Source organism: Carcharhinus amblyrhynchos, chromosome 1, assembly GCF_965287045.1.
Source record: "Carcharhinus amblyrhynchos chromosome 1, sCarAmb.v2.hapA, whole genome shotgun sequence".
NCBI lineage: Eukaryota > Metazoa > Chordata > Chondrichthyes > Carcharhiniformes > Carcharhinidae > Carcharhinus > Carcharhinus amblyrhynchos.
This window is the reverse complement of record NC_137324.1, coordinates 81,341,052-81,359,118: the sequence shown is the minus strand read 5'-3', so window position 1 is coordinate 81,359,118 and position 18,067 is coordinate 81,341,052. Positions and strand designations below refer to the sequence as shown.

The following is an 18,067-nucleotide window of genomic DNA, read 5'->3' as shown; positions in this document are numbered from 1 at the left end:
TGGGCAATGTGGCACAGTGGTTATCAGCTGCTTCACAGCGCCAGGAACCAGGGTTCAATTCCCAGCTTGGGTCACTGTCTGTGTAGATTTTGCACGTTTCCCGTGTTTGTGTGAGTTTCCTCAGTGTTCCGGTTTCTTCCCACAGTCCAAAAGACATACTAATAACATGCATAGGCTATGCTAAATTCTCCCTCTGTCTACCTGAGTAGGTGCCAGAATGTGGAATTTTCACAGTAATGTTGTTGCAGTGTTAATGTAAGCCTACTTATGACACAAATAAGTAAACTTTAAAAATTTTGTTATGACTTCTTGAGTGTGCTTTATTGTGATAAACAGCTGACTGGGAGAAGTTATGATGTGGAGATGCTGGCATTTGACTGGGGTAAACACCAGGTTAAAGTCCAACAAGTTTATTTGGTAGCAAACACCACTAGCTTTTGGGGCTTTGCCCCTTCGTGCACCCATCCCAAACAATCCTTCTTGAGTTTAAGATGCTGTCATCCAAATGAGTTTCTTGCAATAAATCTACATCAACTTTTTCGTTAAGGAAATACAAGTTCTTCTTTCTTTTAATAAGGTGATGAATTCCTCACACATTCCAGGGGCAAAACTTTATTCTTCAGCTACAAAAAATATAGAATATTCCTCACCTGACGAAGGGGCAGCCAGCGCTCCGAAAGCTAATGGCGTTTGCTACCAAGTAAACCTGTTGGACTTTAACCTCGTGTTGTGAAACTTCTTACTGGGAGAAGTGAAACCAGTTGCTACTGCAAGTGACTGAGTTGCAGAACAAAGTAAAAAGTCTGACAACACCAGGTTTTAGTCCAACCGATTTATTTGATAGTAAACTCACAAGCTGTCGAGGGGACTCCCTCTTCGTCAGGTGAATGGAGAGGCTTGTGAGTTTACTATCAAATCAATCGGTTGGACTAAAACCTGGTGTTGTCAGACTTTTTACCGTGTTTGCCCCAGCCCAACGCCGGCACATCCACGTTGCAGAACAAAGACAGAAAAATAGACAGCATCCACACAACTGAGTGAGACAATGGGACTGAGACGACCCCAGGACGCCCGGCTGGGGTGCGCGCTGACGTCATGAATGGGAACGTGCTGATGCCATGGCGCTGTGGGCGGGGCGGAACCCTCTGACGTCAGGCAGGAAGATGGCGGCCGAGCCGGAGTTGGGCGTGGGAACGGTGCGGCTGTGATCGCGGGAAGGCCGGCCGCGGCCTGACATGTACCGGTAGGCGAGAAGGAGGAAGAGGAGGGAGAGAGAGAGAGAGAGAGAAAAGGAGAAGAAACACCAAGTGTGGAAACGTCGACAGGATGGAGGACGTTAACTCCAACGTCAGCGCCGACCTGGAAGTACGGAAGCTGCAGGAGTTGGTTCGCAAACTGGAGAAACAAAACGAGCAGCTACGGACCCGCTCCACCCTCCTGAGCCCCAAGCAGCAGCAGCAGCAGCCTCCCCCCACCGCCAGCGGCCAGGCCTGGCAGCCCCTCCCCGGCTCGGGCCCGGGCCCAGGCCCGGCTCTGGAAGGGGAGGCTGTGTCCCACTTACCGCCGCCCCGGGCAGGAGGAGGCGGCGGCTCTCAGTCGGTGTTGGGTGACAGTGAGAGCCCCGCCGAGCAGGCCGAGTGGACGGTGCTGGATGAGGTGGCGGCGCTGGATCTGGAGACAATGGCTTTGGAGGATCAGGAGGAGGAGGAGGACAGCTGGTGAGTGAGGGAGGGGACAGGCTGACAAATGGCACTCCCCTGAGTGTCTGACTCCAGCACCAACCTCTGACAACATGTCTGGGCAGACGGATGGGAGTGACTGCTTTTCCCTCGATTCTCTCTCGGTTTGTCTGCCTTTTGGTGTTTTAATATCGTTAGGTATTTTAGGTTATTTTTCAGAACAAAAACATTGGTATATAAAGCCAGAAAGATTGATTGGGAGACAAGTGCCAGTTGTGAGTTATTGCCTGAGGATGACTCAAATTTATTTTCATTCTTAAAAGTCTGCATCTAAGGATGTAATAGGTACTCTTTGATGATGACAATCCCTAATTGCTGTCTGGGCAAAGGCTGGAAAAATGGAGCGTTGTTCACGGACTGAATGAAGAACTACCTCTTTAAGAAGTTAAATGAAAACACGTTTATTTTATTCTGTTCATTATTGTAGATTACCATAGTAGGTTTGTATATGGTTTTACGATGAGTGTGACTTGTGTGCGGCAAGCATAATGTCCCAGCAACATAGATGAATGAAAATATGCCTGCACAAATCTGTTATAACAAAGCTAGTTTTAACACCACCAAGAAAGCTGTTTCAAACATTCATTGTTCATATCTACATAAAACAAAGCAGCTACTCCTCTCCTGAAGTAACATGCAAGTGCCTTGAGATCATCTTTGCAGCTTAGATTTGGCAATCAAGACTGCGGCTCACTGATTAATTGCATCATCTTCCATGTTTAACTAAAGTCCCTTGGTTATAGTCATTATGGCACAGGAGGTGGCAGCCATTTGGCCCATCAGGACCAATTCAGCTCATTGAGCAATCCAGTCAGTCCTGATAATTAATTCTGAAGCCAGATGAAGTAGCAAATCAAGTGTCAATCTTTTACATACTGATTTGTTACATAATACAACATTGCAAATGTCCACCTTGTCCCTAACCAACATCCAGTATACCAGAAGCCTCTCTTCTTTCACTAAGTACAATAATCAAATTAACCTCTAGGTTACTGTAGCAAAAACAAATTTTAGCAGACCCTTATTAAAATTAAGGGGTCTGATGATGCAGTCCAGCTCAGGGCATTTGCCACTTGGAGAAGGCCCCGTGCATACCAGTGGTCACAGTATTCCATCTCCAGGGACATGGATGAAACCGTGGGAGAGAGATGGACAGTATAACCACCTTCTGCCTAAACCTGTAAATGGGCTAGGCTCAGGGGCAAACCCATGAGGAAGTCCTCTGGTCTTCACTCTCTTTCACCACCATTCTACCACTCAAGATAAGGAGGGGGGGGTAGTTCAGAATGGAGTTGAGGAGGAACTTCTTCACTCAAAGGGTGGTGAATCTCTGGAATTCTCTGCCCATTGAAGTGGTAGAAGCTACCTCGCTGAATATATTTAAGTCACGGGTAGATAGGTTTTTGACAGACGAGGGAATTAAGGGTTATGGGGAGAAAGCGGGAAAGTGGAACAGATCCACTTCAGATCAGCCATGATCTTATTGAATGGCGGGATGGGCTAGATGGCCTACTCCTGCTCCTATTTCTTATGTTCTCTTGTGCAAACAGATTAACTAGTTGACAGCCACTTGAAGGACACTAAGAAAAATCTAAGGAAAGGAAACTAATTCATTTAGATGAAAATATTGTTTCCATCTGATGATGAACTCGAGCCCTTGGCGTGAACAATAGTGTACCAGCAGAGACACCACGTGCTTCCTCTTCAAGGCCTTCCAGGCACAAACACACACAAAAGAGGCAGGCACTCAGGATGAACAACCCCCTCAACATGAACTTGTTAATAACCAATCTGGGAAGCCACTGGAGCAGGTTGTTAAAGGCTGAAATCTATCCAGTCTCCCTTTAGTCTCCTTTATACTCTTGAATAAATTAAAACTAACAAAACAATCTTTATACTCTTGAGCATATCGTTAAATCTAATAACATCTTAAAGGGATACTGGAACAAAAATAAAACTTGAAAGGAAACTTATTTAATTAAATCAAAATGTCACTTTCTTGGCTGATGCATTCCAGTGCCTGTGGGGTCCACCCAGTCACAGAAAGTCTAAAGCATACAGGCAAACACAATGTGCCTCCTTTCTAAGGCCACCCGTCTGCAAATGCAGCCTTGGAAGAGTAAGCTAAAACCAAATAAACAAATTAACATACCTCTTTAAATGCACCTTGTTTGATCAGTATTCCTTACCTGTGTATTCTTAACCTGAATAATGCGATTCACGTTTGATTTTGATTTGATTTATTATTGTCACATGTATTGACATAGTGAAAAGTATTGGTTCTTGCGCGCTATACAGACAAAACATACCTTTCATAGAGAAGGAAATGAGAGAGTGCAGATTGTAATGTTACAGTTATAGCTAGGGTGTAGAGAAAGATTAACTTAATGCATGGTAAGTCCATTCAAAAGTCTGATAGCAACAGGGAAGAAACTGTTCTTGACTCGGTTGGTACATGACCTCAGACTTTTGTAGCTTTTTCCCGAAGGTAGAAGAAAGAATATCGAGATGCTTAATTATGCTGGCTGCTTTGCCGAGGCAGCAGGAAATATAGACAGTTAGTGGTTGGGAGGCTGGTTTGCTTGATGGATTGGGCTACGTTCACAACCTTCTGTCGTTCCTTGCAGTCTTGGGCAGAGCAGGAGCCATACCAAACTGAAAGAATGCTTCTGTGTGTATCTGTAAAAGTTGATGAGAGTTGTCGCTGACGTGCCAAATTTCCTTAGTCTTCTGAGAAAGTAGAGATGTTAGTGGGCTTAACAATAATGTCAGCATGGTGCTGATTTGGATACCTAAAAACTTGAAGCTTTCGACCCTTTCTACTTCATCCCCATTGATGTAGATGGGCATGTTCTCCTTTACGCTTTCAGAAGTCGATGACAACCTCCTTCGTTTTGTTGAGATTGAGGGAGAGCGTATTGCTGCTGCACCAGTTTACCAGATTCTCTATCTCATTCCTGTGACATACCATTAACAGTCCTATTAGTCCTGTAAATGTATTTCCCTCAGGTCCAATTTTCTTTTGAAATCATTTATTATCTCTTTAACCACTCTTATAGACATCCAATTTCAGGTCAGTACCACTTGCTGCATAAAGAGAGGTTTTTTGTCACATTTCTCTGAATCTTGTGCCCAGAACTTAAATCTTTGTCTTCTAGTCTGTGTATCACCTGCTAATGGGAACAACTTTACTATGATTACCTTACGCTAAACCTGTCATAAACTTATACTATTAAATCTTCTGTTTGAAGGAGAACAACCCCAGCTTCTCCAACCTAACCTTGGAGATAAAAATCCCTTGCCTCCGGAACCATTCTGGTAAATCACCAATGTACTTTCTCAAGGATCCTTGCAAACTTGCTGAAGTGTGACCAGAAATGGATTAATTAGTCTAGTTTTGGCCTCACCAGGGCTTTATACAGGTTCAGTATAACTTCCTTGCTTTTGAAATTTGAAACTTTGCAAGCTAACCTCTTAGTATGTCTTGCCACCTTCATAGACCTCCAACACACTCTGTCCCTTTACCATTGTGCCATTTAGTCTATATTGCGTTTTGTCAAAATGTATCATTTTAGCTTCTCGAAATTGCCATCTGCCACCTGTGTGCTATTCTTTTAGCCCATCTATATTTTGTTTCTTGTATCATCCTTGCTATCGGCCACCCTTCCGAGTTTGGTGTTATCGGCAAATTTAGAAACTTTCTGACTTTCAATATTCAAATTATTAATATACTAAAACAGTATTGATCCTGGCAGTGATCCTTGTGACTGTCTGCTATCCACCAATCTGCAAAAAGGAAATCAATCGTGGCACACTTTTTTTTAAGTCCTTAAGCCTTTTTTTATCCAAGCTGAGACTGAACTTCCTGTTCCATGAGCCTCAATTTTGTCAAGTGATACTTCGTCAAACATTTGCCTTAAGTCCATATAGACAACATCCAATGAATTTCCTTCATCAACCTTCTGTCATGTCATCCACAAAAAAAGTAAAGCAGGATTTGCCTTTTACAAATCCATGCTGGTTATCCTTAATCAAAACTCTCCAAGTGCCTGTTGGATTTTTTTTGTTCTGATTACTGTTTCTAAAAGCTCATCAATGACTGAAACTGACTGGCCAATAGATATGAGGATTGTCTTTACACCTGAAGTTGAATAAAGTTGTCACTGCCTTCTTGACTTTCTTCTTGATTTCATATTTTGTTTTATAGTACATCTCTGAAATGTCTTGGGGTATTTTTATTATGTTAAAGACACCACATGAATATAACTTGGATTTATGTAGCACCATTGGTATTTTAAACAATGACAAGTTCCTGCATGTTATAGATAGTACATTTAATCATGTTAATTTTGTTTGGAAAGCACCCCAAAGAATTTTGCACCAGTCTTCTAATCCTGGAGGAAGCTTTGCTTTTGCGTTTAGGTGAATGAGGTTAGCCCAGTCATTGCTATACAAATAGTTGTTCATTCGATTGCTGCTCTGTATTTCTTATTAAAGGATTATAGAAGTGAAATTGAGTTTTTGTGTGCGCTTCTGTCATATATTGTGCTATGTGAATGTGCTAGCATGAGAGAATTTGATGTCCACCAGATTTATGCAGAGCAGATAGATATGATGTCTCGCACCATCCAATGTTAATTTGACATGAGCACTGTCATTTTTGGGATTCACAGTCTTGTTGACTTAAACTCTTAATGTATGATCAGCTATGTAATTGATTTAAGGGAATCATTAAAGAGGTTCTTTGCCAGTTAATTATTCTGTCTGTGGCCACAATTCTGAAATTGTTCATTGTTTTCCAGAGTGTTTTAAGTTGGAAAAGTGTAAGGGAGTAGTGTAGCCAGGTAAAAATAGACTTGTATTTGGCAGTACCTTATGGCAGCCATTTTGCACCCCACAAACTCTCTCAACATAATGCCTCAGTAACTTTTAAATTATTTGTTGAGGGATAAGTGTTGACCAGGACATGAGGAATAACTCCCTGGCTCTTTTTTGAATTGTGGCATAGAGTTGGTTATGTACCCCTGAGAGGCAAGCAGGACTTTGGTTTAACATATCATCTGAAAGACACTTCTGTGCAACACTCCCTCGGTACTGCCAGAGTGTTAACCTTAATTTTTGTGCTCAAATCCTATAGTGGGACTTGGACATACAACTTTGTGGCTCTGAGGTGAGAGTGCCATGTTTGATGGACCTTTTGCTGTCTTCTAGGCTTCAGTACAAACATGAATGCAGTAGCAGGCCTTTCCCTTGGAGCGTGACTAAGAGCATGAGAAAATGCCATACATAAGCACAAGTGTTGGAGAAATAATATCAACAAATTGCTCCCTAAATACCCCACGGCATTTAGAGAGCAATTCTTGAACCTCTGCAAGGAACTAAATTAAGAGCTATCTGTGCTTAAATAATGATGGCCCCACTGAAGTCTACTGACTACTGCAAACAAACATCCAAGTTCAAATAGACAGGGACCTCATTACCGGCGCCTTAAAGATGACAATGGTCATAAGCTTTTTGTGTGTCTGGCTCCTTTCAGGCTGGAGATGTTAGCAAAGTCTTGCAGTTTGTCATCCACTAGTGCATAAGGGAGGTTATTGAGGCTGCGTTCAAAGGGAAGCAACTACGTTTGATTCTGTCTTGTCAGAAACAAGTAGGAGGAGTGAATGCCAATGTTTGCACGCTTTCCCATGTTGCAGGGTAGCATTGACTTGATGCACATCACGTTGCTGGACTTGCATGTCGACTCTGCATGTAACAGAACAGAAAGGGATTTCACTGATTTGATTTATTATTGTCATGTATTAGTATACAGTAAAAAGTATTGTTTCTTATGCTAGACAGACAAAGCATATTGTACAGAGAAGGAAAGGGGAGAGTGCAGAATGTAGTCTTGCAGCCATTGCTAGAGTGTGGAGAAAGATCAATTTAATGCAAGGTAGGTCTTTTCAGAAGTTTGATCGCAGCAAGGAAGAAGCTGTCATCCAATTTGGTTTTTCTCCACATGCTGTCAGACCTGTTGGGTTTGGCATTTTGTTGCTGTCATCTTCACTGGTTCCAGCCCCACTGTTGGCAGTGGCCTCAGTGATAGAACAAAGAAAGTTACAGCACAGGAACCGTCCCTTCGGCCATCTAAGCTTGCACCGACCATGCTACCGGACTGAACTAAAACCCCCTACCCTTCCGGGGATCATGTCCCTCTTCCCATCCTGTTCATGCATTGTCAAGGTACCCCTTAAAAGTCACTATCATATCTGCCTCAGCTACTTCCCTTGGCAGAGGTGCAGGCGCCCACCACTCTGTTAGAAAAAAACTTGCCTCGTACATCTCCTTTAAACCGTGCCCCTGACGTGCAGGCGCCTGATCAAGTTGTATATCACCTTTACCTGTAAGGGAGAGGGAAGTGTTGTGACTGTTGTGCAGTCTGTTTGGGTGATCTGTCATGGCTGAATGACTGATGTGTGCAAACTGACATGTTAGTAGGAGGTGTAAAATTACAAAAACATAGTGATCCCCATACCCTTTTTTTTGGGGGCTATCCAATTTTTCATATTTGTGCTTAATAAATTAGTTGTACAATGCACAGAAAGGATGCTCATTTTTTATTTTTCTTATCTCCCTTTTACTTTGAAATGTGCAGTTTTTTGCTGATTTGAATAATGAACAAATACTGTGACTTTGGCATTAGAGACTGGAAGAGTGAAGGCTCACTAATTTGGTCCCTGGGATGAGAGTGTTGCCTTGTGATGAGAAACTGAATAATTTGGATCTGTGTTCTCTGGGGCTTAGAAGAATGCTAGGTGATATAATAGAAACATTCAAGGTTGTGAAGGGATAAAAGCAGAAAATGCTGGATTAACTCAGCAGGTCTGGCAACATTTGTGGAGAGAAACAGTTAACATTTCAAATCTAAATGACCTTTCTACAGAATTGAAGCAAGATAGAAATTACAGATTAATATATTTGAAATGGGAGCAGGGAAGGCGGAGCGTATGTAGAGAGGTCACTTGGATCTGAAAAATTAACTGTTTCCCTCCACAGATATTGCCAGACTTAATGAATTATCCTGCATTTTCTGTTTTCATTTCAGATTTCCAGGATCCACAGTATTTTGCTTTAATTTTAAGATTATGAAGGGATTTGACTCGGTTGTTTCCTCTGACAGTAGAATCGAGAACAAAGGGGATACGGAATCGATCATTTAGGACTGAGATGAGAAACTTCTTCACTGACAGTTTTGTAAATCTTTAGAATAGTCTACCCCAGAGTGCTGTGGTTATTTAAGGATGAGTTTTTTGGTGCCTCTGGAAAAGAGGGATATGGAGAGTGAGTAGGAAAATAGAGTTGAACCCTAAAACCAGTTATCATTACTAAATAGTGGAGCAGGCTTGACAGGTTGTATGTTCTACTCTTGCTCTCATATGTTCAAAAGTGTCAAAATTATGACCAGCAACGTTCAATTAAACATCTTTATTTTGAGCTTAAAGGTTACCTTATTCCACTGCATGCGTAATACAGAAATAGCTAGATTTTACTTCCAGTATCAGATAAGTGGACCTATAATCCTTTTACAAAATATGCTTAATTTGGCACATTCTTGTGTATCTATTTTTCTGAAATTTTAAATTTTGAATCATTGAGACAATTTCATATCTTGTCCTGGTTTTATTTAATGCTTATATTGCGAGAAACGTCTTATGATCACCATTTTCATGAAAATAGCATCTAGGTTATTCTGTCTAAAGCAAATGACTAATAATATATAATACTAAACAAATAATCTTGGTGAGGATTTTCCCATATTTCAAATATTTAATTACTTTTTGAATCACTGAAACTTTAACTTTGAATCTCTAATCTTATTCAGCTTTTGAAATTTAAAATTTACCATTTGAGAGAAAATTTTGAGAAAAATTGAGCAGTATCTTTCAATGCATAGATTAAAACCCCAATTAAAATATTGATGCCTGGATATAAGCAAATGTGTATAACTTGCCATATAACTTTCCATTGCTGTTTGTATGTTTCTATTAATGCACATGTGTACTTATTGTTACCAGACTTCTCAGCATAGGAAGGGAAACCTACAGTAAATGCCAAAACATTTTTGAACTGTATTAATGGCTTACCCTTTTGACCTTCCTGGAAATTGCTTTCCTGCTGTCAAATTCCAGAATAATTTATAAAAGTTTCACTCTCCAGATTGGAAGAATAAAAATACTTGAGTAAAAGTATTAGTAAACCTCGTGTCTGAAAGTGCTATTCTTCTCTTACCCTTGTATTTAATTTGCCTTGTGGTAGCAAGTATAACAGTTGATGGGTTGAGTGAGGTTGGTTTTGTTAACCAAGGTCAGTAGGAAAATATCATCCACCATGACAGCAGATTTATGCCATGAATATTTTTCTTGCATCCTAGGGGCAAATTAATTATTATTCAGAAATTGTGAGATTTCATTGTTTTATTATATGCTGTGACCCTATTACTTGAAGGAAAATTCTACAATAAGCCATGCTTATATTTTCTATCTACCTTTGGTGCACCACTTTGTACTATCCATGTCAATAATAGTAACATTATGAAAAGTTAACCTTATTTTTCTCAACAATTAATTTGGTTTGCCCTGCTAAAAGAGCAGCTCATTTGTTTTTTGTTTCACAATCGCCCATATTAGTTTTTCTGTGCTAATATTGTAAATAACAATTATTCCATTTTCCCATTAATATGCTTATAGCCGACAGTTGCACACTAGGTGATGCAGTGATGAGTTTTACAAACACTACTACGTTGTGCAACATGTGGCCATTTGAACCAGGCAAAGAAACATTTATAAATTGGCTTTACTTGCCATGAAGTATGATTATTAACTGTATATCAGTTGGGTGCTTAATTGCATTTGGGTGGTCAGCATTAAACTGGGGACTCGCCTATAAGCACATGTACATTGTGATATGGAAAATGTGTTATGATTACCTAGCTTAAACTATATCAGCAGAACTGCCCTTTTGTTCAAGTTCTTCTGTTTCATATTATAGTAATGATTTCATACCTGCAGAAGATTGTTGCGTGTGAAGGACTCATATATTGTTGCATAAAACATTAGCCACGGATGGGGTTTTAAATTTTTACTGTTTTTATGACAGTAGTGTGTGTAGTACACCTTTGCATAACCCTCAGTCAATTATTCTTTATAGAATGCAATAATAAATGTTAAGTAATAATTGATCTCCCTCAATGTACTTGAACAGGCGCTGGAGTGTGGGGACTAGGGGATTTTCACAGTAACTTCATTTCAGTGTTAATGTGAGCCTACTTGTTACACTAATAAATACATTTTAAATGTATGACCAGTTGATCTTTGGTGGGGGGAGAAATGTTGTTATTTAGGAAACTCACCGTTGCCCTTTGGAAAGTCTCATCTGAAGGATGGTGCCTGTAACAATGTAACACCCCTTAAGTACGAATTGTCAGTCCAGATTATGTGCTTAAACTCAACCCTTCTGTCCCAGAAGCAAGAATGTCACCAGCTGAGGCCGACTGACCTTCAAACTGATTTTGTGCTATGTTCATTAAATGTTTGAAAATGTTGCATGATTTCAATGAATGAGAACCTACCATAAAGTTTTTAAATTGAGTATCGAGAGTACAATACAGTCCACCCCAGATCTTTTCTAAGTGTCTTGTGAGAAATTGTCTATAGGCTCTGCATATACAATATTATTGTCAATCTTTTCAGCTGTTAACATCTAGGGTGGATGGTGAAGATTGGTACTTATTCAGGGCCATCCTTTTCAGTATGTAATTTTATAATGTAGAGTGAACCTTTTTTGAGACATTCTCTGCCCTGCACAAGAATGTCCTTTTTACTCAATAACTGCTGGAAATTTGAGAAGAATGTTTGCCCTTCCTTTATGCTAATCCAGTGTGGCTTACTGAGAATGTGATTGATGTATTTTGGTACCATTGAAGCATATCCAATTAGTAAATTATATTGCCACTTAAGTTGTCAGTACAGAGATTGCATATTCAGTGTTGTCATCCCTTTTCTAATCAGATGTGCATTCTCATGAACACCCTTGCAAGGTGCTGGTTCTGCTGAATTTTGTCTTGATAACAATCTGTGATGAGACCCAGTCTTTGGTAGTACAGTGATTAGCACTGCTGCCTCACAGAGACCCAAGTTCGATTTCCAGCTTGGGTCTCTGTCTGTGCAGAGTCTACACATTCTCCCATATCTATATGGGTTTCTTCCAGGTGCTCTGGTTTCCTTCCACAGTTCGAAAGATGTGCTGGTTAGGTGCATTCGCCATGCTAAATCCTCCCTTAGCGTACCCGAACAGGCACCAGAGTGTGGCAACTAGGGGATTTTTAGAGTAACTTCATTGCAGTGTTAATGCAAGCCTTTGCGATATTAAAATAAACTTTCAAAAAAACTTTAACATTGGTGAGCAAACTTCTTAAAACAATTATTCAGGATGGAATAAGTACATAAGAACATAAGAAAGAAATAGGAGCAGGAGTAGGCCATCTAGCCCCTCAAGCCTGCCCCGCCATTCAATAAGATCATGGCTGATCTGAAGTGGCTCAGTTCCACTTTCTCCCCATAACCCTTAATCCCCTTGTCTACCAAAAACCTATCTACCCGTGTCTTAAATATATTTAGCGAGGCAGCCTCCACCACTTCAACGGGCAGAGAATTCCAGAGATTCACCACCCTTTGAGTGAAGAAGTTCCTCCTCAACTCCGTTGTAAACTGCCCCCCCCCCCCCCCCCCCTTATCTTGAGGCTGTGCCCTCTAGTCCTGCTGTCCTTTCTGAGCAGGAAGAATCTCTCTACCTCTACCCTATCCATCCCCTTCATCATCTTATACGTCTCTATAAGATCCCCCCTCATCCTTCTAAACTCCGAGTACAAGCCCAGTCTATCCAGCCTCTCCTCATAGCTCAACCCCCTCAACTCTGGTATCAGCCTAGTGAACCTCCTCTGCACTCCCTCCAAGGCCAAAATATCCTTGCCCAAGTGCGGTGACCAAAACTGCACACAGTACTCCAGCTGCGGCCTCACCAGTGCCCTGTACAGTTGCAGCAAGACCTCCCTGCTTTTATAGTCAATCCCCCTTCCTATGAAGGCCAGCATCCCATTTGCCTTCCTGATCACCTGCTGCACCTATAGGCTGGGTTTTTGCGACTCATGCACAAGGACCCCCAGGTCCCTCTGCCCCGTAGCATGCTGCAGCTTTTCGCCCTTTAAATAGTAGTCCCTCCTACTATTATTCCTGCCAAAGTGGATAACCTCACACTTGCTAACAATGTATTCCATCTGTCAGGTCCTCGCCCACTCGCTTAGCCTATCTAGATCCCTCTGCAGACTTTCTACACCCTCTGCACAATTTGCTTTTCCACTTATCTTCGTGTCATCAGCAAATTTCGGCACCCTACACTCAGCTCCCTCCTCCAGATCATCTATATAAATGGTAAATAGCTGAGGCCCCAGCACCGATCTCTGAGGCACTCCACTAGTCACCAACCGCCAATCCGAATAGCACCCATTGATACCTGCTCTCTGCCTCCTATTAGACAGCCAATCCTCTATCCACGCTAACACCTTACCCCCAACTCCATGCCCCCTAACCTTCTGTAACAACCTTTTGTGCAGAGTAGTTGCATGGGACAGCATAGGTTAATTACAAAGAGCCAGCATGCACGTTGAAAGGGGAAATAATGTTTCAACTTGTTGGAGTGTTTTTGAAGAGATAACCGGATGAATGAGGGTAATGCTGTTGATGGTGGTATACGTGGATTTCCAAAAGGCACTTGATACAGTGCCACGCAACAATTTGTGAGAATTTTTAGCTCATGGAATAAAAGGGACAGTAGCAATATGGATACAAAATTTCCTGAATAACAGGAAGCAGAGAGTAATGATTGAATATTCTTAGGGCTGGAGGAAGGTTTGTAGAGGACACTGTAGAACTTCAAAAGACATCAACAAGTTGGTGGGATAGGCAGATAGGTGGTAGATGAAGTTCGAAGTAGAGACATGATGCATTTCCATGGGAGAATACGGAGAAGCAATATAAGATTCTTAAGGAGCTGCAGGAGCCGAGGGATCTGGATGTGTAAGTGCATAGATAATTGAATGTAGCAGGACAGGTGGAGAGAGAAGTTAAAGTATATAGTATTCTGAGCTTTATTAATCGCAGCATAGAGTACAAGAGGAAGGAGGTTGTGCTGAACTTGTACAAGATGCCAGTTAGACTTCAACTGGAGTATTGTGTACAGTTCTGGATGCCACATATAGAAAGGGTGTGAGCACACTGGAACAGGTTTACAAGAATTGTTCCCGAAATTAGAAATTTCAGTAATGGAGACAAATTGGAGAACTTGTGACTGTTCTCCTTGGAGAGAGGAAAGCTAAGAGGAGATTTGATGGAGATGCTCAAAATCATGATGGGACTGGACAGAATTGATGGGGAGAAACTGTTCCTGCTTGGAAAAGAATCAAAAGCAACAGATTTAAAGTGATGTGAAAAATAATTTTTTCAGTGAGTAGTTCAAGTCTTGAATGCTGTGCCTGGAAGTGTTAGAAGTATGTCAGTCAAGGCATTCAAGAGGGTATGAGATGATTACATGAACAGGAACAGTATGCAGGGATACAGGGGAAAGGCATCAAGTCATGATGCTCATTTGGAGAGCTGGTGCAGACACGATGGGCCAGATCACTGCTTCCTGTGCTGTAACAATTCTCTGATTCTGATTTTTGTGATTTTATTAAAGATAAATAGGAGCAGGAGTAGGCCATCTAGCCCCTCGAGCCTGCCCCGCCATTCAATATGATCATGGCTGATCTGAAGTGAATCATTTCTACTTACACGCCTGCTCCCCATATACCTTAATTCCCTTATCGATCATAAATCTATCTACCTGTGACTTAAACATATTCAACGAGTTAGCCTCCACCACTTCAATGGGCAGAGAATTCCAGGGATTTACTACCCTCAGAGAAGAAGTTCCTCCTCAACTCTGTTCTAAACTGCCCCCCCCCGCCCCCTTATTTTGAGGCTGTGCCCTCTAGTTCTTGTTTCCTTTCTAAGTGGAAAGAATCTCTCTACCTCTACCCTATCTAGCCCCTTCATTATCTTATATGTCTCTATAAGATCCCCCCTCCGCCTTCTAAACTCCGAGTACAGGCCCAATCTACTCAATCTCTCCTCATAAGCTAACCCCCTCATCTCTGGTATCAACCTGGTGAACCTTCTCTGTATTCCCTCCAAGGCCAATGTATCCTTTCGCAAATAAGGGGACCAAAATTGCACATACATTCATTCAGTATGATGCAAAAATTTTTTTAACGTTTAAAATAGACATCTCTGAGCCAAGTTGTCAATGAGAATGAATGGGAAGTACAATTATGGTGAAGTGTATAAGTAAATAGTCTTTTTTCCCGTCCCTTATCTCGAGGCATATGTCTTCAACTTAAATTTTTTAAAATTCCATGTCCATATTCTGCTTTTCACTTCCAATTAATAGAATTAAGGGATGCTAGATCAAAAAAGCCTAGGAAAGGCTCTAAAACTTGTTACAACTTGTGAAGTGAAAAACAAGACTGTACAGCTATTTTGATGTTGCTTTAAATATCAAGGTTTTTTAAATCTTGGACTTGGAAATCAATGAAACTGATGGTGTTGAATTATGAAAAATGATTCTCAATCATATAATTAACCAACCATTTTTATTTTGTTGTCAATTTTAGGTTGTACACATCACCAAAGAGGTTGCCAACCCCAGTTCAAAAAGCTTTTAGTCCATTGCAATGGTGCAGACAGGTGCTGGATCATCCAAACTCAGATATTGAAACAGCAAAAAGATCATTGATACATAGGCTTGATCAAGCAATAGCAGGTGAATATTCAAATTTTTTTCTTTGCTGCTTCTGTGTGAATTTAAATTTGTTATTTTTGACAACCAATTTGTGAAAAAATATTGTTATTCAAATTGTGCATGTCATTTCTCACCTTTTCAGAGTCCAGTTGCACCTGTAGGTAAAAATGTACGTTGCTGTTTTCAATTTTGAGAATTATTTTTTGAGTAAACTACAGTACATGCAACACTTATTCAGTATTGGCAGCAAAGTAAGCACCAAGTACTAAACCTGTATGTAGTCTTAATGTTGGTTTTGAGATGGCAATGCCTTGCTAAATAACTCTTCATTCTGTTGTATTGTCCTTTTGTTTTGCTTTAAGTGTGCTAATTGCAGCTCAATCATTGCATTTCACATTTTAACTCTTACTGATAACCTAGTTGTAGCCAATTATCAAGAGTACAGTGTGATATTACATGCATTAATTAATTTTCTCCTAAGGTTATCGTATTATCCTGTTTTGGATGGTGGAAATCAAATTTCTAGGATAAACTTGTCCAAACCTTTTGTAGCTGGGATTCAAATGCACCTGTTAAATCCAAATCCAGTGATTCAGCCACATGTAAGCTGCAATGATGCAAATCTCTCACAAAATTAAAGATTCCTTGTTAAAAAAGAGATCCTACATGCACAATTATCTTTAAAAAGCACCATCTTTGCATGCAAAAAAAACCAAATATCCTTGTCTCCCATTTATTTTCCCTGCTATTGAGTTCCAGCTTACTTCTACCTTCATTCCTCTCCTTCCATTCTGTTCCATGTACTTGAAGGTTTTTTAAAAAGATGCTAGTTAATGTTGTGGCAGTTTAGTTCAAACCCTACCAATTAAACTATGTTTCCTCTAAGTCACAAACATTTTATCTCCCAAAAATGGGCACACAAACAAGCCAGATATTTTGATCTGCATTTTTCATTTGTGGAACTAATGATGCAAGAGCTAAAATAATTGCTGTATCGTTATCTCTAGCTAATTTTGAATCTGAGAATCTAATTGCATCAGTGTCCCACCACAGAGTAACTGTCCTTCCTAACCAAATGAAAAATCATACTGGTTAAAAACAAACTCTGAAGACTCACTAGTATTAGATTTATGCAGTACACAATGATGAGACCTCTGATTTATGGAAGTAAATTTCTGTACTGGTGTGAGATCTGAATGCAAAGATTGCATTGCAAGCTTCAATTGGAATAAGAATTATGAACTTGAAAAATGTAATTTGGATTAACAGTTGCATTCAAATAAATTTTAATCATTAAGGTTCAAATTTATATTCCAGTGCAGTAGATCTGGACTTATTTAATCACTCTGCTGACTGAATTATTTTCCAATAATCAATATCATTTTGTTTGCAGTCATAACAACATTGAATATTATGAACAAACTAGAATAGATTTCAAGAAAATCTGAGTTTCTAGGATATCTTAAGCTTGGTGATTTTAACTGCTATTTCTTGCAGTCTGGAATTGAATTAAATGATAGTCCTGACAAAGAGCATTATGTATCTGGGTGAGTGGCACCTATTACAGGATCAAACTGGTGGTTATGTTGTAGATAATGATTTGCCCTCTTTTGGATGTAGGAATTGAAGTGTGTCCGTGGGAGAAAATCCAGACACCCATACCAAGTTCAGAATTGATTCGGTTGCTGATTGCAACTGAGACACCTGAGCAAGCAGTTAAGAGTAACGTTAACACACTGGTGTTAATAGTTCTGTGCTTTAGGCATGTGATAAACTAATATAACAGTTTTCAGTGATAACTACTGGAAGTTAGTATAAGAGTATTAAAACTAAGACTTTATTAAAAATGTTGATATAATATTGTCTTCAGGCAGTGGGAAAATATTGTTTACTGCACCAAACAACTGAATAAAGTGCTGAACTAAGAGAATAACAGAACATTTATAACATACTTTGGGATATATGCCAAATAAGTTGCAAGGTTACTACCATGATATCTATTTCTGATGGTCAGTGTTAATCAGCCTGTTTTAGTTATGACACGCTGCCCTTGCATTAAGCAGTGTTCCAATATAACTTCATATGACAAAGCATTTTTTTCCATGATCTCACTGGGCCTCAGCTTAGGAAAATAAATTACAGCTAATGAGCAATATGCCTGAAGGGGTTAGATACTGCATCCTAACTTCTTTCTGTTTCTAAAATTAACTTTTAACATCAATTTGATTGAAACTGTGTACAAGTTATAATGCACAATGGCATATTTTAATCACTTTTTAAAGGTGTAAATCTGTAATAAAATTTAATGGGAGAAAGTGGATTCTGCTCTATTAGTGGGGCAACAGAAGTTCAAGCCCAGCTCCTAAAAGCTATTGCGTGTGTTCTGGATCTTAGATCCTTGTCAAGGTTCGATGCCTGACGAGCCTTGAAATTGTCTTTTTGAGGCTGATGAG

At 40.2% G+C, this 18,067-nt stretch overlaps 1 protein-coding gene across 1 annotated transcript in view; it reads left to right on the top strand.

The window, feature by feature from the left end:
* The first annotated feature begins 1,145 nt into the window (after positions 1-1,145).
* Positions 1,146-18,067, top strand: part of slain2 (SLAIN motif family, member 2) — a 54,018-nt gene continuing 37,096 nt past the window's right edge. Inside the window, exons 1-2 of the mRNA XM_080187787.1 lie at positions 1,146-1,718; positions 15,487-15,635. Of these exons, the coding sequence (XP_080043913.1) occupies positions 1,327-1,718; positions 15,487-15,635 (541 nt within the window). The 5' untranslated portion in view covers positions 1,146-1,326. The remainder of the gene's footprint in view (positions 1,719-15,486; positions 15,636-18,067) is intronic.